The following is a 27255-nucleotide window of genomic DNA, read 5'->3' on the forward strand; positions in this document are numbered from 1 at the left end:
AATGAAAAACATCCACAAACAAAAGGAATTCAGCACAGGAGACATACAGGAACAAACAAAACGTCAGCACCACAAAATGACAGCAATAATCTCACGCCTATCAATAATCACAATGAATGTAAATAGCTGAAATGCACCCATAAAAAGACAATAGATTTAAAAAAAAAAGTACCAATAAATATGCTGTCTACAACAAACACACCTTAAAAACAAATATATAAATATAAAAATCAAAGGATGAAAAAAAATTATACCAAGCAAACAGCAATCAAAAAATAGCAGGAGTGCAATACTAATCCCAGATAAACTCTAAAACAAAATCCACCGTAAAAGACAAGGAAAGACATTACATAATAACTAAAGTCACAATCCACCATGAAGACATAACCCTAATAAATATCTATGCATCCAATGATGGGACCCCAAAATACATAAAACAGACTCTAAGAACACTGAAAAGAAAAATTGACAGTTCCCCAACCAGAGTAGGAGACTTTAACATACCACTCTCGATAAACGACAGAACATCAAGAAAGAAACTCAACTAAGATACAGAAGATCTAAAGGCCACAATCAACGAACCTGACCTCGTGGACATATATAAAACACTCCACCCAACAGCAGCAAAGTACACATTCTTTTCCAATGCATATGGAACGCTCTCAGAGTAATCCACCTTTTAGGCCACAAAACAACCCTCAATAAAATCCAAAACACAGAGATAATACAAACCATCTTCTCTGATCACAACGCTATAGAAGTACAAATTAACAGGAAAAGCAAAGGAAAAAAGTTAAATACATGGAAACTGAATAACATCTTACTTAAAAACCATTGGATAACAAGAAATTCAAAATGGATCAAAGACCTAAATATAAAACCAAAAACTATGAAGATCATACAAGAAAAAATGGCGTCAACACTAAAGGCCCTAATACATGGCATAAACAGGATACAAACCATGAATAACAATACAAAATCACCAAAAGATAAGCTAGATAACTAAGATCTAAAAATTAAACTCTTATGCGCAACAAAAGACTTCACCAAAATAGTAAAAAGAGAGCCTACAAACTGGGAAAAAAGTTTTGGCTATGACAAATTCGACAAAGGACTGATCTCTAACATCTATAGGAACATCCAACACCTCTATGACAAAAACACAAATAATCCAATTAAAAAATAGGCAAAGCATACGAACAGACACTTCAACAAAGAAGACATTCAGGCGGCTAACAGACATATGAGGAAATGCTCATAATCCCTAGCCATCAGAGAAAGGCAAATCACAACCACAATGAGATACCATCTGATCCCAACATTATTGGCATGAATCGAAAAAACAGAAAATAACAGATGATGCAGAGGTTGCAAGGAGACTGGAGCTCTTGTGCATTGCTGGTGGGAATGCAAAATAGTACATTTTCAAAAATGTGGCACTTCCATAAAAAGCTAGGTATTTGCCAATACAATTCAAAGGCATCAATTCTTCTTTGGTCTTCCTTATATGCTGTCCAGTCTCCGCATGCATTTACGGGGATTGAAAACACCATGACTTAGGTCAGGCGCACCTTAGGCTTCAACATGACATCTTTCTTTTTAACACTTTAAGGAGGTCTTTTGCAGCAGATCTGCCCAATGCAATGTGTATTTTGATTTCTTCGCTACTGCTTCTATGGGTATTGATTGTGGATCAAATAAAATGAAATCCCTGACAACTTCAATCTTTTCTCTGTTTATCATGATGTTGCTTACTGGTCTAGGTGTGAGAAGTTTTGTTTTCTTTATGTTGAGGTGTAATCCATACTGAAGGCTGTGGTCTTTGATCATCAGTAAGTGCTTCAAATCCTCTCCACTTTCAGCAAGAAATGTTGTGTCATCTGCATAACGCAGACTGTTAATGAGTCTTCCTCCAAACCTGATGCCCCTTCTTCATATAGTCCAGCATTCGACTGGATCATAACAAATTATGGATAACATTGCAAAGAATGGGAATTCCCAAACACTTAACTGTGCTCACGTGGAACCTGTACACAGATCAAGAGGCAGTTGTTCAAAAAGAACAAGGGAATACTGCATAGTTTAAAGTTAGGAAAGGTGTGCATCAACACTGTATCCTTTCACCATACTTACTCAATATGTATGCTAAGCAAATAATTTGAGAAGCTGTACTATATGAAGAAAAATCTCTGTGGCATCAATGAGATGGATTGACACAGTGACTGCAACAATGGGTTCAAGCATAAGAATGACTGTGAGGATGGTGCAGGACCAGGCAGTGTTTCTTTCTGTTGTACACAGGGTCACTGACTCATAACCGACTCAACAGCACCTAACAACAAAATGTTGGTAAAGAAGAAGTAAAACTATCCCTACTTGCAGATGATATGAACTCAAAGTACTTCACAAGAAAACTACCTGAACTAATAGAAACCTTCAGAAGAATAGCAGGATATAAGATAAACAAAAATCAGCTGGATTCCTATACAGCAATAAGAGAACTACGAAAACAAAATCAGGAGAGCAATATCATTTATGATAGCCTCCAAAAAAATTAAAAAATTAGGAATAAATCTAAACAGGGATGTGAGAGACCCGTACAGAGAAAACCATAAAACACTACTGCAAGAAAACAAATGAGACCTACATAAATGGAAAAACATACCATGTTCATGGATAGGTAGATTCAACATTTTGAAAATGTCAATTCTTTCCAAAGTAATCCAGAAATACAATACAATCTCAATCCAAGTATCAACAGCATTCTTTGAAAAGATGGAAAAACTAATCACTAACTTTATATGGAAGGGAAAGAGGCCCCAGATAAGTAAAGAACTACTGAAAAAGAAAAGGTAGGAAAACTCGCACTATCTGATCTCAGTATTGACTATATAGTTATGGTAGTCAAAATAACCTGGTACTGGTATGATGAAGACACATTGATTGAAGGAACACAACTGAGAACCCAGACATAAATGCATCAACCTACGGTCACCTGATCGTTGACAAAGGACCAAAGTCCATCACATAGGGAAAAGACAGTCTTTTAACAAATGGTGCTGGCAAAACTGGATTCACCCTAACATTACTGGCACAAATCAAAAATATCAAATATAACAAATGCTGGAGAGGCTGTGGGGAGATTGGAACTTTCATGCATTGCTAGTGGGTATATAAAATGGTACAACTACTTTGGAAAATGATATGGCACCTCCTTAAAAAGCTAGAAATAGAAGTACCATACGATCCAACAATCACACTCCTGGGAATACATACTAGAGAAATAAGAGGTGACACACGAATAGACATATGCACACCCATGTTCACTGCAGCATTACTTACAATAGCAAAAAGATGGAAACCTAGGTGCTCATCAGCAGATGAATGGATAAACAAACTACGGTATATACACACAGTGGAATACTAGGCAACATTAGAAAACAATGATGAACCTGGAAACACCTCACAACATAGATGAATCTGGAGGGCGTTAAGCTGTGTGAAATAAGTCAATCACAAAAGATAAACACTGTATGAGACCACTATTACAAAAACTCATGAAAAGGTTTACAAACAGAAAACAACAATCTTTGATGGTTACTAGGGAGGGGAGGGATGAGGGAAAAAAACTAACTAGACACTAAAAACACTAAACACTAGATAAGTGGTAACTCTGGTGAAGGTTAGGACAGTACACAATACTGGGGAAGTCAGCACAACCTGACCAAGACAAGGTCATGGAAGCTTCATAGACACATCCAAACTCCCTGAGGGACCAAATTACTGGGCTGAGGGCTGGGGACCATGGTCTCAGGGGACATCTAGCTCTATTGGTATAACATAGTTTCTGAAGAAAGTGTTCTACATTCTACTTTGGTGAGGAGCATCTGGGGTCTTAAAAGCTTGTGAAAAACCATCTAAGATACTCCACTGGTCCCACTCAATCTGGAGCAAGGGAAAATGAAGAAAACTAAAGACACAAGGGAGAGATTAGTCCAAAGGACTAATGGACCACAACCACCAAAGCCTCCACCAGACTGAGTCCAGCACAACTATGAGATGGTTGCTAAACTACTCTCCTGCCCTCACCATACAGGCAGGCTACACTGGGGCTTCAAATCACAACTGTCTATGCTTAACCACTTCCCCACTCTGTACATTGTTTTAACTTCAAGGTTAATTCTGCAGGTAAAAGTCACAAACAAGTCCCAAGAAAAACCAGAGCCAGACTACCAGATATGTGGAGATGAATCAGAAAACTCATGTCAAGGAACCAAAACACTCAAGACAAGGACGAAAAATCACTGGACTTACGTCATCTGCGGTTAGCCGAGCCCATTTCAGAAAGGAAGAGCCCGTCACTTGCTTCCGTGCCAATTCCTACACCTACTTCACAATGAATAATCAGCAAAAATCATGAATACATATATCTTCCTAATTCTGCTTACTATGATCTCATAAAAGCTGATTCTCACTCAATTTCGGGGAGCTGCCTTGGCGACTGGAGTCCCGGCACGCTCGTTTACTTGGCCAACTAAATAAATGCTTTCACTTTGCTTTAATAGCTATGCTTGTTCCTCTATTCACACAGGCTGCACCGAGCGGGGACCTGGACCTGACCTGGTCTTGGTGCAGTTCGGGCGGTTACAGTTCTGGGGAGCCAGCCAGGAGGCTAAGCTGCTTGGAGTGCAGTTCAACCCATGGCCACTGTCGGAGAACATCCAGTACACACCGGAGATTTCTCCGAGGGACCTTCGCCCTGGCTCACAGATGAGTCATTCAGAAAACAATGACAGTCTTAAAGACAAGGTGAAAGTGGCTCTGTTAAGTGGCTCTGCTTATTATGTAAATTAGCTAGAAATAACCTCAGAATCTTAAGTTGCTTTGAGGACCTCGCTGGTCCGGTATCTGATCATCTTGCGAATTTTCATGTTAAATGCTGTGATAAACTGAGTTCTGCACTGGTATCTGTTTCTGCTCACTTTGTGTGAGGTCTGTTTCTACTCACTCTGTGAGATCTGATACCATGGTTTATAGCGTGCTCGACTGGTGATTGGTGAATTTACTATTTCTCTTTCTCTCTTTACTGTCTTTCACTTATTCCCTCTCTGAAAAAATGGCTCACTGGAGGATCAAATCCCATCCTTGGGTAGATGATCATCCGTGGAGGTTTCAAAACTGGTCTAGAGCCGTAGATTCATACCTAGAGACTGCGAAAAACTGTCACCTTGAGAGTTCATCTTTCATCACGAGAGTCCTTTGGGAGAGCGAAAGGAAGTGTCCAGCGCTCATCTTAGCAGAACATCAGCGGGCCTATCAGAAACTTAGCCCACGTATCAGTGGAAAAAAGAGTCTGTATTTAATCTGGGTGTGAGGGTGTGGGATCCACCCTTTGCTAGAACATCAGAATTGGCCACCTAGTAGTGGTAAATATTTAAAAACCATGGGCAATGAGGCCTTTGTCCTGCAGAACTCCCCCCTTGGGTTGCATTTTGAAACATTAGAGCAAATTTTCTGATGATCCTATGAAGAAAAAGAAGATTTTACTTTGTAATGTCGCCTAGCCCCAATATCATCTAGGCAATGGGGAAAGCAGGCCAAAAAATGGGTTACTCTGCTATATCACCATTTTACAAATAAATATATTTGATAACCAAGCAAGTGGGAAAAAAAAAAAACATTATATTGAATCTTTCATGAGTCTCGATCAAGACAAAAAGACTCAAGACGAACGTAGACTATGGGTACAAACGACCCTCTTCAGGGACAAGAGGCCAACCGCTCCTGTTCTGAAGGGAGACAATGAAGATGATCCTTTTAATCCCACTGGGCTTACCCGGCCCCCTCCTCCATATCCATCTGAACCTGATGCTGGACCAGGGGTCGATGCTGCTACTCCCCTCCCGGGACCTGGAATTGCAGCTGTCACCCAGGTCCCAGCCAAAGCACCATTGAGTACACCTCTTGTATCTGTTCCCCTGGCACTGGTGTTGTCCCCTCCCTATACTAGACGGGGATGCCCTACCAGGGACCTGATTCCACCAATACTGTTGGGGATGAATCTCTGTCTGGCCAGAACTAAGATTCAGGGATCATCTCAGGTCTATATCCTCTAAGGCAAGCCCCTGCTGGTAATCCGGTGTACCTAGCTGAGACTGTCCGGCTGCATGTTCCTTTTACCACTACTGATCTGTACAACTGTGATCTGTACAACTGGAGGCGTCAGAATCCGGTTTACCATGAGAATCCTATACAAATGTATGACTTGTTTACTCAGATTTTTCATTCTCATGATCCTTCTTGGGGAGATTGTAAGTCTCTCCTCAGCACTCTCCTGACCTCAGAAAAAAGACATATGGTCCTTGACAAAGCCCATGAAGAAGCCGACTGTCAACGTCAGGCACAGCCCACTAACCGAGTGCCGGCAGTTGCCGATCCTGATCGAGACCCAGGTTGTAACCTGAACGATCAACAATACAGAAGACTCACTGTTTATCATGACAGTCTGTTAGAAAGACTGAAGAGGGGAGCTCCAAAAGCTACCAGTTTTAATAAACTTTGAGATGAGGCAGAGACTAGACAAAGACCTAACTTTTTAGAAAGCATCTACTCCATTTTCAGGTAGTACACTGATTTGGATCTGCAACATCCTGAAAATCTCAAGAGGACAATGCTATTTTCATTGGACAAAGTGCCCCTGACATTAGAAAAAAGATACATAAAATAGAGAGCAGCACAGCTATGACTATTGGAAACCTGGTAGAGTTGACCTTCTGAGTCTACAATAGCAGAAAAAAGAGAAAAAGGCTAAAGAAGAGATTAAAGAGGACTCCTGAGACAAACGGCAAGCCACTCTCTTAGCGGCCGCCATAAGAAATAACCTAAAAGAAAAGGAGGGCCACCCTGTGAAGGAGCACAGCCTCTCCGACCACCACTGGAGAAGGACCAACGTGCCTACTGCAAAGAAAAAGTCATAAGAGTAGGTGCCCCAAGCGAAACAAGGTACAGTCCTGGCCAAGAAACAAAAATAAATTATCACACACAATATCTTGCCGTCAGCCTGGGCGGTGAAGACTCTGAGGAGGACTGGAGGCAGGACCCTCATCCAACCCTCTGGTTATAATGGAAGTAGAAGGAAAGCCTGTAGAGTTTTTGGTTGACACTGGTGCCACCCGTTCAGTCCCTACCCATAAAACAGGATCGCTCACTAAAGACCAAGTCTCTGTAGTCGGAGTGTCCAGAAAACTAGAGTCATGGGCCTTCTTCCACCTGCTTACCTGCAGAGTCCCTGGCAAAGTACAAACTTTAACACACTCCTTTCTATATATGGTGGAATGCCCGTTCCCGCTGTTGGGAAGAGATCTCCTCAGTAAACTGCAGGTAACCATACGTTTTGATGAAAAATGCATGCATGCTGATGTTCCAGCATCTCATGGGTGGAAAGCCTACCTCCTGTTCTGCAAATCAGAATATGACGCAGACTTGAAATGGCAAGCCATACCTTGCCAAACAAAAATATACAAAAGATGATAAGATCTGAGCTTGGGCCACAAAACAACCAGGAAAGACTAAATATGCAATCCCGATGGAAGTCCAGTTACTCCCCGTGATCACCCCACGATGTCTAAAATATCCTCTTCCACAGAAATCCCAAAATTCCATCCACCAATTAATTCCAGATTACTGCCAATATGGGCTACTGAAACCTTGCCAATCTGCCTTCAACACTTTCATCCTCCCAGTCAAAAAAAATGGCACCTATTGGTTTGTACAAGAATTACATGCCATTAATCAGGTCACCGTAACTGTACACCTGGTGGTGCCTAACTCCTATACTCTGCTTTCTACTCTATCCTGGAAATGGTTCTCTGTTCTAGATCTAAAAGATGCTTTCTTCTGTGTACCATTAGAAGAAACCAGGCAAAAAATTTTTGCCTTTCAATGGGAAGACCCTCTTCGGAAACACCCTTGCCCGGAATCTACAAAGATTAGTTTTTAAGAATGCTATTGTCTTGCAGTATACCAACGACTTCCTCATGGCAAGTGAGAATCAGCTGAGTGCACTGTTGCCATTATTGATACCCTGAACTTCCTCGCTGATGCTGGATACCAGGTCTCCAAACATAAAGTCGAGCTCATCAAAGAAAAGGTAATCTACTTAGGCTTTATCATCAGTCAGGGAAAACGCAAGCTACACTCTGAAAAAAGAGGCCATCTGCCAACTGGTGCCACCCAAGAACCGTAAGCAGTTGTGTGGATTCCTGGGGATGACAGGGTTTTGTCGAATCTGATAGCAAAGCCTCTGTACTCATTATTAGGAGAGAAAGACACTGACCCCTTCCTTAGACCAGCGTGGGCCAAAACGCTTTTGAAAAGCTAAAGAAAAAGCTCATGGAAGCCCCAGGCCTTGGGCTCCCAGATCTGCATAAGCCATTTGATCTTTTCGTCCATGAGCACTGCGGCACAGCAACAGGAGTTCTCACCCAGACTAGTGGGTCATGGAAAAGGCCTGTGGCATACTTTTCTCAGAAACTAGACCCAGTGACTCAAGGATGGCCGGCCAGCCTGTGCATGGTGTCAGCCACTGAGACTGTGCTCAAAGCTGCCAAAAAGCTCACTTTGGGACAATCCATCCCTGTTCATATGCCACACACTGTCCTTACAGTGTTAGAGCAAAGAGGCAACCACTGGGTTTCTCAGAACAGGCTAACTCAATACCAAGCCATCCTCATCGATAACCCCCATGTGCTTTTCCAGCCAGCCACTGCTATTAATCCTGCTGTTCTGCTATCAACCTTTCCACAGTCGGTACCACGGCATGACTGTCTACATACTGTTGACCTTGTCTACGCCAGCTGATCAAATGTGCAAGTTCAGCCTTTGTCCCATCCAGAGATAGAAGAGTACACCGATGGGAACAGCTTCATGGAGTCTAAGTGCAAAGCTGGCTACACAACTGTCAGTATTTCTGCTGTCCTGGTGGGGAACGCGCTCCCCAGTGGTACCTCTGCTCAAAAGGCTGAGCTCATAGCCATGATTCAGGCTCTGCAGTTGGCCGGGGGAAAGCGAGCAAACATTTTCACACATTCCAGGTATGTATTTAAGGTTTTACAAACACAGAGCATTGCAGAGACTAAAAGTGCTCCTTAACTCCGCTAGTAAAGAAATAAAGCACAGCCAACAAATTTTGCAACTGTTAAATGCTGTGTTACTGACCAAAGAACTGGCCTCGTTGTCCACTGTAGAGAACATCAACAAGGTTCCACCCTAGAAGCAAAGGGGAACCACAAAGCAGATTTAGAAGTAAAAAGAACGGCTCAAACACAGACACCGGTAAATACAGCAGCTCATTTCCCTTTTGTGACTTTGCCCACCTCTGCTTCTGAACCCAACTACAGGGCTGAGGATCTAAGGGTTGCAAGAGTCTGGGGTGGGGGAGAGACAAAAAGCGGCACTGCAATACAGATGGGAAGTTGTTTCTTCCTGCACAGATGGTTCCGATAATAATCCAAGCAATACATCAACCCACTGGGGGCAAGATGCCACCTATAAATGACTTAAAAGACATTTTTAAGTTCCAAAATTAAACAAGCCATCCAATCAGCCATCACCCATTGCTCCACCTGCCAACAGCAGAATCCTAAAAACTCCATGGCAGTGCCATCGGGGGTTCAATACCAAGGGACAATCTCAGGTGAAAACTGGCAAGCAGACTTCACAGAAACACCAAGAGCTCTTGAAAATTACAAATACCTGCTTGTCTTTATAGGTATCTCTTCTAGCTGGGTAGAAGCCTTTCCTTGTCAGTCAGAAAAGGCCACTGAAGTTGCCAAAAGGTTGTTAGAAAAAATCATTCCCCACTTTAGACTCCCTCAGTTGATCAGCAGTGACAATGGAACTTATTTCACCACAGCAATTACTCAGAAGGTTGCTTCCAAATTAGGGACTGATTCTTTCATTGTGCGTGGGGACCCCAATCAAGTGGCAAAGCAGAGAGAATAAACCCAACTCTGAAGAAACACATTGCCAAGCTCTGCCAAGAAACCAAGTTGACCTGGATTAAAGTGCTCCCCTTGGCTCTGTTCAGCGTGAGAGCAGCCTCAAGGACTAAGTTAAAACTTAGCCCATTTGAGCTAGTGTGTACAGATGGCCCCTCATAAAAAATGTCAGTATTACTGACCCTTGTGGTTCTAATTTTTCACCTAATCTAGGTGCTGACAACATCCACCAATTCGGGTCAGCAGCTGTTTGCCAGTGTCTATTCCAGACCGGCCTGTTCTTTGATTTCCTCCACAGGTCTGTTTCAGCAGTCGACCAAAACTGACTACAACCTGAGGTTCCCCTACATAAAGCTTCTCCTGAGACCTGAATTCTAGTCAAAGTGTGAGATGCAAGTTCCCTAAAGAAAAATGCAAAGATCTTATGAAGTACTTCTCTCCACCCCCACTGCAGTGAAAGTCACAGGACAAAAGTCATGGATCTACCATTCTACGTTTAAGAGTTCCTGCCCAAGAAAAAACCTCAGCACCCGAGTGGGAGTACTCCCGTCAATGTAGAACAAAGACCTACGGTATCTTTTTAAGAAACAACCTTTTGATTGCAGTAGGTAGTCTGATCAACTAGCCGTAAGATGTGGGGAAGTGTGCTACTTTTCCCTGCCGGCTTGAATTCCCTGTCCAGTGAGTGGAACTTTAAAACTTTTGTCCGTCTACACCAAGAGACTGCCAATCATATTAATTTCAAACATTGTTGGATCTGTTTCCATTCACCATACCATGGGGGTCAAGGGCTACCTATCATCCCAGTTCCCATACACAGCGCACACTGGGCCCTTGAAAACGGAACATATCTAACTGAAACAAGATTCTGCTTTCTGTACGATACAACCTCCTTCACCCCACTTGGGCTGCCCAGCGGTGTTTTTCCTGGACCTCTCCTCACAACCTTTCTTCAGTGAGAGTGTGGCCATTATGTAGTATCACCCTGCTATACTCTGATAGGTTCTAATCTTGTAAGAACGCTGATATAACTATTGGTTCTAATGCTAATGCTTCTACAATTTCTACCGAACTCCAAACAAGTTAACCGATCAAAATAACCTTAAGGCAATCTTACAGTTCTCCTCGACTTCCTATTCAGTCAGGCACAGAAGTCTATATTGGTTATGCCAAAAAAACCCTTATAAGACCTGGGCTTCAAATCACTCAGGTACCTGTACCCTAGGATGGTTATGGCTAGCAGGGACCCATCCACTGCCTAAGCTAGAAATTCTATACTCAACTCGAGGCCTCCATAGAAGCGAAAAGTCTAACTTTCCTGATATTTCCAAACCAGCTTGGGAAAAAGCCCAACGTATTCTCTTCCCAATGTTGGGCATTGGGAAAAATTATGACGATTTCTACACTCTCTTTGATTTTGTGAAAAATACTTCCATTGAACTTGAAAAGTTATCTAACTTCCTAATTCTGCTTACTATGACGACCTCATAAAAGCTGACCCCCACCCAGTTTTGGGGAGCTGCCTTGGAGACTGGAGTCCCAGCACATTCCTTTACTTGGCCAACTAAATAAATGGTTTCACCTTGCCTTAACAGCCGTGCCCGTTCCTCTCTTCAGACAGGCAGCGCCGAGCAGGAACCTGGACTTGACCTGGTCTTAGTCCAGTTTAGGCAGTTACAACTAGGTGGTGTCTGGCGATCACCACCGACTGCTCTGACAGGGAATCACAATAAAGCATTCCGGACAGAGGTGAGAAAAATGTAGGACAAAATTCTAACTCACCAAAGAAAAAGACCAAACCTACTGGTCTGACAGAGACTAAAGAAACCCCAAGAGTATGGCCCCCAGACACCCTTTTAACTCAGTAGTGAAGTCGCACTCCAGAGGTTCATCCTTCAGCCAAAGATTGGACAGGCACATAAAACAAAATGAGAAAATGAGCACATCAGCCCAGGGGCAAGGACGAGAAGGCAGGAAAGCTATTAATGAGGAACCCAAGGCGAGAAGGGGAGAATGTTGACATGTCATGGGGTTGGCAAACAATGTCATAAAACCAAATGTGTATTAATTGTATTACAGAGAAACTAATTTACTATGTAAGTCTTCATCTAAAGTACAATAAAAAAAAGAAATGTACAAGTTTTTCAAAGAAAGAAAATAGACGTATAGATGTATAAAAAGGAAGAAAGTTAGAAAAAGAAAAAATGAAGGTATAATAAAATCTTTTTCTTACTCATAATTCATCGAACAGACAACAGATTGTTAAAAATGGCAGTCACGATGGATACGGTGATTACAGCATAAGGACAAATGAAATGGACAGCAGTTTTACAAGGAACAGAAGAAAGGAATTGAAAATACTGACATGAGGTACTTTCACCTGTGAAGTGGTATAAGGTAATTTCTAAGTGAACTTGGATTGGTTATAAACATATAATGCATGCTCTAGGTTAACAAAATAAGTTTTTAAAAAAGCAAAAATATATATAATTGATATGCTACGTGTGGAGAGAAAACGGAATCGCATAAAATGCTATTTAAAACAAGTGAATACAGAAAACAGTGGTAGAAAAAATAACAAAGGCCAACAAATAGAAAACAGTAAAACTTAAGGTAGACAGAGAAACAACTATACCAATAATCACTTATTCTAAATTAAATGATTTAAACTAAATTAAAAATTACATAACTTTTGTAAAAACTCATGAAAAAGTTTACACCTGGAAAGACACAATCTTTGATGGTTACGAGGGAGGGGAAGGTTAGGGAGCGAAAAACACTAGACATCCAAACTCCCTGATGGCGAATTACTGGGCTGAGGGCTGGGGACTATGGTCTTGGGGGATATCTAGCTCAAGTGGCATAACACAGCTTATAAAGGATGTTCTGGTGTGTAGCGTCTGAGGTCTTAAAAGCTTGTGAACAGCCATCTAAGATACTCCACTGGTCCCACCCCATCTGGAACAAGGGAGAATGAAGAAGACCAAAGACACAGGGGAAAGATTACTAAGAGGTCATTAAAAAGACAGTAGAGAAAGAAAAGACAAAAAACGGTTGTCAGAAGAGACTCTGAAACTTGCTACTGAACGTTAAGTAGCTAAAGAAAAAGGAAGAAATGATGAAATAAAAAAACCGAATAGAAGATTTCAAAGGGCAACTCCAGAAGGCAAACTATCATAATGACACATGAAAAGAGCTGGCGACAGAAAACAAAACGGAAAGAACGCTTGGCATTTCTCAAGCGGAAAGAATTAAAGGAAAAATTCCAGCCTAAAAATGCAATGCCGAAGGATCCTACGGGGAAAATATAAAATGACACAAGAAACATCAAAATAGATGGAAGAAATTACACAGTCACTATACCAAAGAGAATTGCTTGATGTGCAACCACTTCAGGAGGTAGCATGTGATCAGGAACCAATGGTACTGAAGGTGTAAGTCCCAGCTGCACTGAAGGTACTGGTGAAAAACAAGCCTCCAGGAATTGGCGGAATGGAATACCAATTCAGATGCTTCAAAAAATGGATGCAGCACTGGAAGTGTTGACTCATATACACCAAGAAATTTGGAAAACAGCTACCTGGCCGACCGACTGTAAGAGATCCATATTTATGCCTATTCCCAAGAAAGGTGATCCAAATGAATGCGCCAAATACTGAACAATAACATTAATAATACGCACAGGTAACATTTTGCTGAAAATCATTCAAAAGTGGCTGCAGCAGTACCTCGACAGGGAACTGCCGGAAACTAGAAGCGAGATTCAAAAGATGATGCGGAACAAGGGATATCATTGCTGAAGTCAGATGGATCCTGGCTGAAAGCGAAGAATACAAAAGGTTTACCTTTGTTTTATTGACTATGCAAAGGCATTCGACTGTGTGGATTACAACAAATTACGGATAACATTGTAAAAATGGGAATTCCAGAACACTGAATTATCCTCTTGAGGAACCTGTCCACAGATCAAGAGGCAGTCATTCAAACAAAACAAGGGGATACTCACTACATGGTTTAAAGTCAGCAAAGGTGTGCGTCAGAGTTGTATCCTTTCACTGTACTCATTCTATCTGTATACGGAGCATATAATCCGAGAAGCTGGACTATATGAAAAACGGGGAATCAGAATTGGAGGAAGAGTCATTAACAACCTGCAATAAGCAGATGAAACAACCTTGCTTGCTGGAAGTGAAGAGGATTTGAAGCACTTACTGATGAAGATCACAGCCTTCAGTACGGATTACACCTTGACATAAAGGAAACAAAAACCCTCACAACTGGACCAACAAGCAACATCATGATAAACAGACAAAAGACTGAAGTTGTCAAGGATTTCATTTTACTTGGAGCCACAATCAATGCCCGTGGAGTCAGCAATCAAGAAATCAAAGTACACATTGCACTGGGCAAATCTGCTGCAAAAGACCTCTTTAAAGTGTTAAAAAGCAAAGATATCACTTTGAAGACTAAAATGTACCTGACCTAAGCCATGGTATTTTCAATAGCCTCAAAAGCACGTGAAAACTGGACAATAAATAAAGAAGACCGAAAAAGAATTGATGCCTTTGAATTATGGTGTTGGTAAAAAATACTGAATATACCATAAATTACCAAAAGAATGAATAAATCTGTCTCGGAAAAACTATAGCCATTAATTCTTAATATAAGCAAGGATGGCGAGACTTCAACTTACATACTTTAGGAATGTTATCAGGAGGAATCAGTCCCTGGAGAAGGACATCATACTTGGTAAAGCAGAGGATCAGCAAAAACGAGAAAGACCCTCAACAAAATGGATTGAAACAGTGGTTGCAATAACGGGCTGAAGTATAACTACAATTGTGAGGATGGCACAGGACCGGGCTGTGTTTCGTTCTATTATACATAAGAATTGCTATGCGCTGGAAATGACTCGATGGAACCTAACAACAACAACAAGTAGTGTAGATACAGAACTTTCAAATGGGAGGAAGTCATGGTGATATTAATAAAAAAAACTCTTTCAAACTTAGGAAAATAAGGGTCAACGTCAAGGGAACAATAAAGAAAATTAACAAGTCTACTCATCAAAATAAAAAAAGACACAGTAAACACAAAATCTTATATCAAAACAAAATACACAAGCAAAAACAACCCAGCATAGAAAAATAAAAGCAGAGAAAATATCAGCACTACAATAAAAAGCACAATGACAAAAAAGAACTTATATCTATAAATAAACTGAATGTAAATGACTTAAATACATCAGTAAAGAGACAGCGGCAGAATGTTTTCAAAAAAATGCTATCATTCAATATGCTGTCTACAAGAGACACACCTTAGCCACCAAGACGTACGTATATTAAAAATCAGAGGGTGGAAAAAATATTTCAAGCAAACACACATGGAACATTCTCCAGAATAGACCACATTTTAGGCCACAAAGCAACCTTCAATAAAGTCCAAAACACTGAAATAATACAGAGCATTTACTCTGATCACATGCCATAATAGTAGAAATCAATAACAAAATAAAAAAAAGATAAAAACTCAAATACATGGAAACTGAATACCATTTTGTTTAAAAACTGCGAAATAGAAGAAAACAAACAGAGAATCAAAAAATTCCTAGAATCACCTATGTACATCAATAAAGAGAACTAAGAAAAGGAAATCAGGAAAACAATACCATTTATAACAACCCATAAAAAAAATAAAATACTTAGGAATAAATCTAACCAGGGATGTGAAAGATCTATACAAAGAAAACTACAAAACACTACTGAAAGAAAACAAAACAGACCCACATAAATGGAAAAACATACCATGCTCATGGATAGGTAGACTCAACATTCTGAAAATATCAATTCTACCCAAAGCAATTTAAAAATACAATGCAATCCTGATCCAAATACCAACAGCATTCTTTAAAGAAATGGAAAAACTAATCAATAACTTAATACGGGAAGGAAAGAGGAACCAGATAAGTAAAGCACTACTGAAGAAGAAGAATAAAGTAGCAGGACTCACACTACCTGACCTCAGCACCTACTAAAAAGCTACAATCATGAAAATAGCCTGGTACTGGTACGAGAGACACACTGATCCATAGAACAGTACTGAAAACCCAGATGTAAAGCCATCAACCTATGGTCACCTGATCTTCAACAAAGGCCCAAAGTCCATCAAATGGGGAAAAGTCAGTCTTTTTAACAAATGGTGCTGGCAAAACTGGGTGTCCATCTGCAAAAAAATGAAACAGGACCCATACTCCACACCATATACAAAAACTAATACAAAATGGATCAAAGACCTAAATATAAAACCAAAAACTATAGAGATTATACATGAAAAACTACAGTCAACACTAGAGGCCCTAATACATGGCATTAACAGAATACAAACCATAACTAACAATACACAAACTCCAGAAGATAAGCTAGATAACTGAGATCTTCTAAAAATTAAACACTTACGCTCATCAAAAGGCTTCACCAAAACAGTAAAAAGAAAACCTACAGACTGGGAAAAAAATTTTGGCCATGACAAATCTGAAAAAGGCCTAATCTCTAAAATCTACAGGAAAATCCAACACCTCTACAACAAAAACACAAATAACCCAATTAAAAAATGGGCAAAGAATATGAACAGATCCTTCACCAAAGACACTTAGGCAGCTAACAGACACATAAGGAAATGCCCACGATCACTAGCCATTAGAGAAATGTAAATCAAAACTACAGTGACATACCATGTCACTCCAACATTACTGGCAAGTATCAAAAAAACCAAAAATAACAACTGTTGGAGAGGCTGTGGGGAGACCAGAACTCTTACGTACTGCTAGTGGGAATACAAAATGGTACACCCATTTTGGTAAACGATATGGTGACTCCTTAAAAAGCTAGAAATAGGAATACCACGTGATCCAGCAACCCACTCCTAGGAATATATCCTACAGAAATAAGAGCCATCACACGAACAAAAATATGCACGTCCATGTTCATTGCAGCATTATGCACAATAGCAAAAAGACGAAAACCTAAGTGCCCATCGAGAAACTATGACATACACACAAATGAATACGCAACGATAAACAGCAATATCAATCTGTGAAACACCTCAAAACATGGATGAATCTAGAGGGCGTTATGCTGAGTGAAACAAGTCAATCACAAAAGGACAAATATTCTATGACACCACTATTTTAAAAAATGATGAAAAGGTTTACACAAAAAAGAAACAATCTTTGCTCGTTATGAGGGAGGGAAAAAGTGGGGATGGAAAAACACTGAATAGACAACAGATAAGTGTTAACTTTGGTGAGGGGTAAGACAGTACACAATACTGGGAAAGCCAAAACAACTTGACCAAGGCAAGATCACGGAAGCTTCACAGACACATCCAAAGTCCCTGAGGTACTGAATTACTGGGCTGAGGGCTGGGGAACATGGTCTCAAGGGACATCTAGCTCAACTGGCATAACATAGTTTTATAAAGAAAATGTTCTACATCCTACATTGGTGAGTAATGTCTGGAGTCTTAAAAGCTTGTGAGCAGCCATCAAAAATAATCCACTAGTCTCACTCCATCTGGATCAAGGGAGAATGAAGAAAACTAAAGACAATGAAGAAAACTAAAGACACAAGGGAAAGATTAGTCCCTGGTTAGATTTATTCTTAAGTTTTTTATCATTTTTGGGACTGTTATAAATGGTAATGTTTTCCTGATTTCCTTTTCGTAGTTTTTTTGTTGGTGTACAGGAATCCAACTGATTTTTGTATGCTGACCTTGTGTCCTACTACTCTGCTGAATCTATTAGTCCCACTGGCCAAAGGACTAATGGACCACAACTACCACAGCCTCCACCAGACTGAGTACAGCACAACTAGTTGGTGCCCAGTGACCACCAACAACAACTCTGAGAGGGATCACACTAGAGGGTCCCAGAGATGGAGAAAAATGTAGAACAAAATTCAAACTCATGAAAAAAGACCAGACTTACTTGTCTGACAGAGACTGGAGAAACCCCAAGACTATGGCACCTGGACACCATTTTAACTCAGTACTGAAGTCACTCCTGAGGTTCATCCTTCAGTTAAACATTAGACATGCCCATAAAACAAAATGAGATTAAATGGGCACATCAACCTGCGGCAAGGACAAGAAGGTAGAAAGAACAGGAAAACTGGCACTGGGAAACCCAAGGTTGAAAAGGTGAGAGTGTTGACATATGTGGGGTTGGCAACAAAACTCATAAAACAATATATGTATTAGTTATTTCAATTAAAACCAATTGCTCCGTAACCTTAATCTAAAGCAAATAATAAAAAAATAAATTCCTGGAATCAAATGAGAATGAAAACACATCATACCAAGTCCTTTGAGACACAGCAAAGGCAGTGCTGAAGTTAATTTATACCAATAAATGCACACATCAAAAAAGGAAAAAAGGGCCTGAATCAAAATCTTTGCCCTACAACTGGAACAAATCCAAAAAAAAAAAACCAATCCAAACCCATTGCTGTCAAGTCGATTCCAACTCACAGTGATCCTACAGAATACAGTAGAGCTACCTCACAGGTTTTCCAAGGAGCACCTGGTAGATTTGAACTGCTGACCTTTTGGTTAGCAGCCACAGCTCTTAACCAGTATCCACCAGGGTTTCCACTTGAACAAAGTACAGAAAAAGAAACCCACAGGCACTAGAACAGAGGAAATAATAAAGACTAGAGTAGAAATCAATGAAACAAAGAAAACAAAAACATAGAAAAAATCAAGAAGACCAAAAGCTGAGTCTTTGAAAACATCAACAAGATCGAAAAACCACTGGCCAAATGACAACAGAAAAACAGGAGAACCAAATAATTCAAATAAGAAATGAGATGAAGAATGTTACAACAAATGAAACTGAAATAAAAAGGACCTCATTACAGAATACTATGAAAAACTCTACTCCAACAAATTTGAGAACCTAGAGGAAATGAACAAATTTCAAGAAACACACTATCCACCTAAAGAAATACAAACTCAGGTAGAAAATCTGAACAGACCTATAAGAAAAGAGATTGAAGAGTGTCTCAGTCACCTAGTGCTACTGTAACAAACACCACAAGTGGATGGCTTTAACAAAGAGAAGTTTATTCTCTCACAGTCCAGAAGGCTACAAGTCCAAATTCAGGGCGACAGCTCCAAGGGAATCCTTTGGATTCTCTGTCGACTCTGGAAGAAGGTCCCTGTCATCAATCTTCCCTTGGTCTGGGAGCTTCTCTGTGCAGGAACTTCAGGTCCAAAGGACATGCTCTGCTCCCGGCTCCGCTTTCTTGGTGGTACGAGGTTCCTGTGTGTCTCTGCTCACTTCTCTCTTTTATATCTAAAAACAGATTGGCTTAACACACTATCTAAACTTATAGACCTCACCAGTGTAACTGCCGCTAATCCATATTATTACATCATAGTGATAAAGTTTACAACACATTAGGAAATCACATCAAATTACAAAATGGTACACAATCATACAGTACTGGGAATTATGACCCGGCCAAGCTGACAGGTATTTTTGGGGGACACAATTCAATCCATGACAAAGAGGAAATAAAAAAAAGTCCAAACAAAAAATCCTTGGCCCTGACAACTTCACAGGAGAATTCTACCAAACATTTAGAGAAGAGCTCACACCAATACTACTGAAACTGTATCAGAGCATAAAAAAGGAAGGAATACTTTCCAACTCATTCTATGAAGCCAGCATTAACCCTGATACCAAAACTAGGCAAAGAAACTACAAAAAAAGAAAATTACACATCAATATCTCTCATGAATGTAGGTGGAAGTATTCTCAACAAAATTCTAGCCAACAGAATTCAGCATCATATCAAAAAAATAATATGCCATGACCAAGTGAGATTCATACCAGGTATGCATGGATGGCTCAAATTAGAAAAGCAATGCAATCCACCACATAAACAGAAGAATTATATAATTATCTCAGTCGACGCACAAAAGACATCTGATAAAGTCCAACACCCATTCTTGATACAAACCATCAATAAAATAAGAAGGGAAATTCCTCAACATAATAATGGGCATGTATACAAAACCAACAGCCAGCATCATTCTCAATGGAGAAAGGCTGTAATCATTCCCCTTAATAGGAAAAAAACAAGGATGTCCTTTATCATTGCTCCTGTTTAACACTCTGCTATAAGTTCTACCTAGAGCAATAAGGTAAGAAAAAGAACAAAAGGGCAAGCAATTTGGAAAGGAAAAATACTATGCTTATTTGCAGATGATATACTATATACACTATACACCAAATATTCCCCAAAAATCTACTGGAACCAATAGATACAGGAGAGTAGCAGGACACAAGGTCAGCATACAAATATCAGTTGGATTCCTGTACACCAGTAAAGAAAACTACGAAAAGGAAATCAGGAAAACATTACCATTTATAACAGTCCCAAAAAACGAAAAAAAACTTAGGAATAAATCTAACCAGGGACATAAAAGACCTATACAAAGAAAAGTACAAAACACTAGTGAAGGAAAGCAAGAGACTGACATAAAAGGAAAAACATATGATGCTCATGGATATGAAGACAATACTGTGAAAACATCAATTCTACCCAAAGTAATCTACAGAAGTAATGCAATCCCAATCTAAACATCAAGAGCATTTCTTTAACAAGATGAAAAATGAATGACCAACTTTATATGGAAAGGGAAAAGGTTCCAAATAAGCAAATCGTTAATGAAGAAAAATAACAAAGTAGGAGGTCTCACAATAACTAACTTAAAAACCTACTATACAGACACAGACGTCAAACAGCCTGGTACTGGTACAAGGACAGACACACAGGCCAATGGAACAGAATGCAGACCCAGACATAAATCCATCCACTTACAGTCACCTGAACTTCACAAAGGTCCAAAGTCCATTAAATGGGGAGAAGACGGTATTTAACAAATGGTGCCAGCAAAACTGGATGTCCATCTCTGAAAAAAAGAAACAGGGCCCATACCACACACCATACACAAAAACTAATGCAAAATAGATAAAAGACCAAAATACAAAACCTAAAACTATAAAGATCATGGAGGAAAATATAGGGATGATGCTAGGGGCCCTAAGTATGGCATAAATAGGATACAAAGCGTAACTAACAATGCACAAACACCAGAAGATAAACTAGATAACTGGGAGCTCCTGAAAATTAAACACTTACGCTCATCAAAAGATTCACCAAAAGAGTAGAAAGAGAACCTACAGATGGGAAAAAAATTGGGGGCTATGATATATCCAACAAGGGTCTAATCTCTAAAATCCATACAATATTGCAACACCTCAATAACAAAGAGACAAAAAACCCCAATAAAAAATAGATAAAGGATATGAACAGATACTTCACCAAAGAAGAAATTCAGGCAGCTAACAGACGCAAGAGGAAACGCTTGCGATAATTAGTCATTAGAGAAATGCAAATCAAAACTACACTGACGTACCATCTCACACCGGCAGTACTTCACTAATAAAAAAAAAAAAAATAACAAAACTTGGAGAGGTTGCAGGAAGACTGGAACACTTATGCACTGCTGGTGGGAATGTAAAATCACACAACCACTATGGGAAACAATATGGTGCCTCCTTAAATAGCAAGAATTAGAAATACAAAAACGAGAGCAATCCCACTCCTAGGAATATGCCCTAAATAAGAGCTGTCACATGAATCTATATTTGCACACCCATGTTCATTGCAGCATTATTCACAACAGCAAAAAGAGGAAAATACCTAAGTGACCATCAACAGATAGATGAACGAATAAACAAATTATGGTTGTTGTTGTCAGGTGTCAGTTGAGTCAACTGAGTTGGTTCCAACTCATAGTGACCCTAAGTAAAACAAGATGAAACTCTGCTGCGTCTTCTGCCATCCTCACAATCACTGTTACGCTTGAGCCCACTGCTGCAGCCACTGTGTCAATCCATCTCATTGAAGGTCTTCCTCTTTTTTACTGACCCTCTACTTTACCAAGCATGATGTCCTTCTCCAGGGACTGGTCCCTCCTAAAATCACATCTAAAGTATGTGAGAAGAGCTCTTGCCATCCTTGCTTCTAATGAGAATTCTGGCTGTACTGTTTCCAAAATACAGTTGTTCATTCTTTTGGAAGTCCATGGTATCTTCAATATTCTTCATCAACACCAGAATTCAAAGGCATCAATTCTTAAGTCTTCCCTACTCATTAACCAGCTTTCACATGCATATGAGGGGACTGAAAACACCGTGGCTTGGGTCAGGTGTACCTTAGTCCTCAAAGTGGCATCTTTGCTTTTGAAAACTTTAAAGAGATCTAGTGCAGCAGATTTGCCCAATGCTATGCGTCACTTGGGAAGAACATGCTCAGCATTTCTCAAAGTGAAAGAATGAAGAAAAAATTCAAGCCCCGAGTTGAAATACTAAAAGATTCTACGGAGAAAATATTAAACGACACAGGAAGCACCAAATAAGATGAAAGGAATACACAGAGTCCCTGTATCTAAAAGAATTGGTCAACGTTCAACCATTTCAGGAGGTAACATATGATCAGAAACCAATGGTACTGAAAGTCCAGTAAACGACTGAAAGGAAGTCCAAGCTGCACTAAAGGCACTGGCGAAAAACAAGGCTCTGGGAACGGACTGAATACCAATCGAGATGTTTCAACAAACCGATGCAGCGCTGTTAAGTGCTCACTCGCTAGCCAAGAAATTTTGAAGACAGCTACCTGGAAAACAGACTGGAAAAGATTCATATTTATGCCTATTCCCAAGAAAAGTGATCCAACCAAATGTGGAAATTATCAAACAATATCATTAATATCACATGCAAGCAAAATTTTGCTGAAGATCATTCAAAAGTGGCTACAACAGTATACCGACAGAAATTCAAGCTGGATTCAGAAGACGACGTGGAACCAGGGACACACTGCTGATGTCAGATGGATCCTGGCTGAAAGCAGAGAATACCAGAAAGATGTTTACCTGTGTTTTATTGACTATGCTAAGGCATTCGACTGTGTAGATCAAAACAAATTATGGACAACGTGGCGGAAAATAGGAATTCCGGAACACTTAACTGTCCTCACGAAGAATCTGTACATGGATCAAGAGGGAGTTGCTCGAACAGAACAAGGGGCTACTGCATGGTTTAAAATGAGGAAAGATGTGCATCAGGGTTGTATCCTTTCACCATACCTATTCAATCTGTATGCTGAGCAAATAATCTGAGAAGCTGAACTATACGAAAAAAAGGGCATCAGAATTGGAGGAAAACTGATTAACAACCTGCATAACGCAGATTACACAACCTTGCTTGCTGAAAGTGAAGAGGACTTGAAACACTGATGAAGACCAAAGACCACAGCCTTCAGTACACATTACACCCCAACACAAAGAAAACAAAAATCCTCACAACTGGTCCAATAAGTAACATTATCATAAACAGAGAAAAGACTGAAATTGTCAAGGATTTCATCTTACTTGGATCCACAATAAACACCCATGGAAGAAGCAGTCAAGAAATCAAAAGACGCATTGCATTGAGCAAATCTGCTGCAAAAGACCTCTTTCAAGTGTTAAAAAGCAAAAATGTCACCAAGAGGACTAACGTTAGCCTCACCCAAGCCATGGTGTTTTCAATTCCCTTATATGCATGTGAAAGCTGAACAATGAATAAGGAAGACCGAAGAAGAATTGACGCCTTTGAATTGTGGGCTTGGTGATACCATGCACTGTAAAAAGAACGAACAAATCTGTCCTGGAAGAAATATAACCAGAATGCTCCATAGGAGCAAGGATGGCTAGACTATGTCTCACAAACTTTGGACATGTTATCAGGAACGATCAGTCCCAGGACATCATGCTTGGTAAAGTAGAGGGTCAGCAAAAAGGAGGAAGACCCTCAGTGGGATGGATTGACACAGTGGCTGTAACAATGGGCTCAAGTATAACAATTGTGAGGATGGTACAGGACCAGTGTTTTGTGCTGCTGTGCATAAGGTAGCTATGAGTCCGAATCGACTCGACGGCACCTAACAAGAACATGCGTCGTTTGATTTCTTGACTGCTGCTTCCTGGCGCATTGATATGGATGCAAGTAAAATGAAATCCTTGGCAACTTCAATCTTTTCTCAGTTTATCACGACACTGCTTATCAGTCCAGATGGGAGTATTTTGTTTTATGTTATGATCCATACTGCAGGCTGTGGTCTTTGATACTCATCAGCAAGTTCTTCAAGTCCTCTTTCAGCAAACAAGGTTGTGTCATCTGCATATCGCAGGTTAAGGAGTCGACCTCCAATTCGGACGCAATGTTCTTCCTCACTGTCTTAGTTATCTAGTGTTGCTGTAACAGAAATACCACAAGTGGATGGTTTTAAAAAAGAGAAGTTTATTTCCTTACATTAAAGTAGGCTAAAAGTCCAAATTCAGGGTGTCAGCTCCAGGGGAAGGCTTTCTCTCTCTGTCAGCCTTCTCATCATTGTTCTCCCAGACTAGAAGCTTCTCCGCCCAGGGACAACGGGTCCAAAGGACATGCTCTGCTCCTGGCACTGCTTTCTTGATGTATGAGGTCCCCGTCTTACTGCTCACTTCTGTCTTTCATATCTCAAGAGACTGCCTCAGGACACAATTCAGTCTTGTAAATTGAGTCTTGCCTCACTAACACAACTGCCGCCCATCCTCCCTCATTAACATCATAGAGGCAGGATTTACCACACATGGGAAAATCACACAATACCGGGAATCATGGCCCAGCCAAATGATATACACATTTTTGGGGGGACTTAATTCAATCCATGACACTCATATAGTCCTGCTACTTGGATTACTTCCTCAGTATGCCGACTGAATAAGTATGGTGAAAGGATACAACCCTGACAAATACCTTTCTTGACTTTGAACCATGCAATACCCTGTTGTTCTCTTGGAACAATTGCCTCTTGGTCTAAGTACAGGTTCCTCATGAGCACAATTAAGTGTTCTGGAATTCATATTCTTCGCAATGGTTTCCATAATTTGTTTTGATCCACACAGTTGAATACCTTGCATACTCCATAAAACACATGTAAACGTCTTTCTAGTATTCTCTCTTTTCAGCCTTCATCCATCGGACATCTGCAACAATATCCCTTGTTTCACGTCCTCTTTTGAATTAGGATTGAATTTCTGCCAGTTCCCTGTTGATGTACTGCTGCAACCACTTTTGAATGATACTCAACAAAATATTACTTGTGTCATATTAACAATACGGTTCGATAATTTCCGCATTCTACCACACAATAATAAGGAACAATGATGAATCCGTGATATATGTTGCAACAGAGATGAATCTGGAGAGCATTATGCTGAGTGAAGTAAGTCAAACACAAAACGACCAATGCTTATGAGACCACTACTATGAAACTCAAGAAAACGTTTACACACTGAAAAAATCCATCTTTAATGGTTACAAGGGAAGAAAAATCTTAACCAGATAGGAGGTAAGCGCTAACACTGATGAAGACAAAGACAGTACACAATATAGGGTACAACTTGACGACAGCAAAGTGACAAAGCTTTATAAAAACGAAAACAAATCAGTTGCTGTTGAGTCAATTCCGACTCACAAGAACCCTAAAGAACAGAGTAGAACTGCCCCACTGCATTTCCAAGGAGCAGCAGGTAGATTCGAACTGCCTACATTTTGGTTAGAAGCTACAGCTCTCAACCACTACACCAAAAGGGTTTCCATAAGCTTCACAGATACATTCAACCACCCTGAGATACTGAGGCTAAAGGCTGGGGATCATGGTCGCAGAATCATCTAGGTCAACTGGCATAACATAGTTCACGAAGAAAATGTTCTACATCCAATTTGGTGAGTAGCATTTGGGGTCTTAAAAGCTTGTCAGTGGCCAGCTAAGATACATCTACTGGTCCTATCCCATCTGGAGCAAAGGAGAATGAAAAAAATCAAAGACAAAAAGCAAACATTAGTTCGAAGGACTAATGGACCACAAATACCACAGCATTCACCAGCCTGAGCCCAGAACAATTAGACGGTGCTTAGTTGCCACTGGCCACCAACACTGATCACAACAGAGGTTCACATACATTGCTGAAGAAAACTGTAGAACAAAATTCAAATTACCAAAACAATAAAAAATAAAAAAAGACCAGACCTACTGGTCTCCCAAAGACTGGTGGAACCCCCAAGACGATGGTCTCTGGACATCCTTTCAACTCAGAACTAAAGCCACTCCCAAAGTTCACCCTTCAGCCAAAGACTAGTCTATAAAACAAACCATAACACAACCTAGGAACTTGCTGCGAAGTTCAGTCATGACTCCAACACCAAAAGGGCAACACCTGCCAAAAGCAATGACAAAAAGGAAGGAAGGGACAGGAAAAATGGATGGATGGAAATGGAACACGGGGTAGGGAGGGGAGACTGGTGACACATCATGGGGATTGCAACCAATGTCACAAAAAAAATTTGTATATCAATTGTTGAATTAGAAACTAACTTGCTCCGTAGACTTTGACCTAATGCACAATTGAAAAGAAAAAACACAGAGCACCAAGGCCCAGAGTAGGGATGGTAACGTCCCACGGTTTCAACTTGGAAGTCAAGTACGGAAGGTGACCTAGTCATTCAAGGCTTAAAAACCACATATAATTAAGGAAAGGGCCCTGTGACAATGGTGCTTCTTAGGATTTAGCCCATGGTCTCTTCTACCACATTTTACATTCTACAACAAGCACAGAGCTGGAAGTACAAAGCTCGTTCTCCAACAAATCATATTTAGCCTCACCCCTTTATGCTAACAATTACCCAGTTCTCTGTGGTACTCACCATTTCCTGCCTCCAACCTCTCGAAGTCTATGTGAATGTCCTCTCTACAGCCCAAAAAGCCAGTTAAGGCAAGAGCAATGGGAGTGGAGGCAAGGCCACTAAGCAGTCTGGAAGCAGATGAACAATGTTTTGTCTACACAGTTAGAAGCTGGAATCCTTACTGGTGATCTACAGATGTATAAGATGGCAGCCCTTGGTCCCAGGCCGCCTAGACAGGACCAGATCTTCTCCAGTCACACTTCAGACCTGAAATAGAAGATGAGGGTGCATGTTGAGGGACACAGTGTTGAGTTATGTAGGGAGTGACAGGTTTTTGGCTTCAGCTCTTTCCCGGGGTAGGGCTTCCTCCCAGGCTCAAGGCATTGCTCAGCCTTGAGAGTATCTTCGGTCCTCATGCAGCTC

General features: G+C 40.5%; 2 protein-coding genes across 3 annotated transcripts in view; both read right to left on the reverse strand.

The window, feature by feature from the left end:
- The window catches only part of LOC101340827 (zinc finger protein 883-like), a 97281-nt gene extending 70375 nt beyond the window's left edge, over positions 1-26906 (reverse strand). For both annotated transcript variants that reach the window (XM_023733311.1, XM_012556204.2), the window contains exon 1: positions 26854-26906. The gene's annotated coding sequence lies outside the window, so the exon portion shown is untranslated. The remainder of the gene's footprint in view (positions 1-26853) is intronic.
- LOC101341079 (zinc finger protein 883-like) overlaps positions 1-26985 on the reverse strand; it is a 39487-nt gene extending 12502 nt beyond the window's left edge. Inside the window, exon 1 of the mRNA XM_023733155.1 lies at positions 26854-26985. Coding sequence (XP_023588923.1) covers positions 26854-26856 — 3 coding nt within the window. The 5' untranslated portion in view covers positions 26857-26985. The remainder of the gene's footprint in view (positions 1-26853) is intronic.
- Between the last annotated feature and the right edge of the window lie 270 nt (positions 26986-27255).

This window comes from Trichechus manatus, unplaced genomic scaffold (assembly GCF_000243295.1).
Source record: "Trichechus manatus latirostris isolate Lorelei unplaced genomic scaffold, TriManLat1.0 scaffold00057, whole genome shotgun sequence".
NCBI classification, from domain to species: domain Eukaryota; kingdom Metazoa; phylum Chordata; class Mammalia; order Sirenia; family Trichechidae; genus Trichechus; species Trichechus manatus.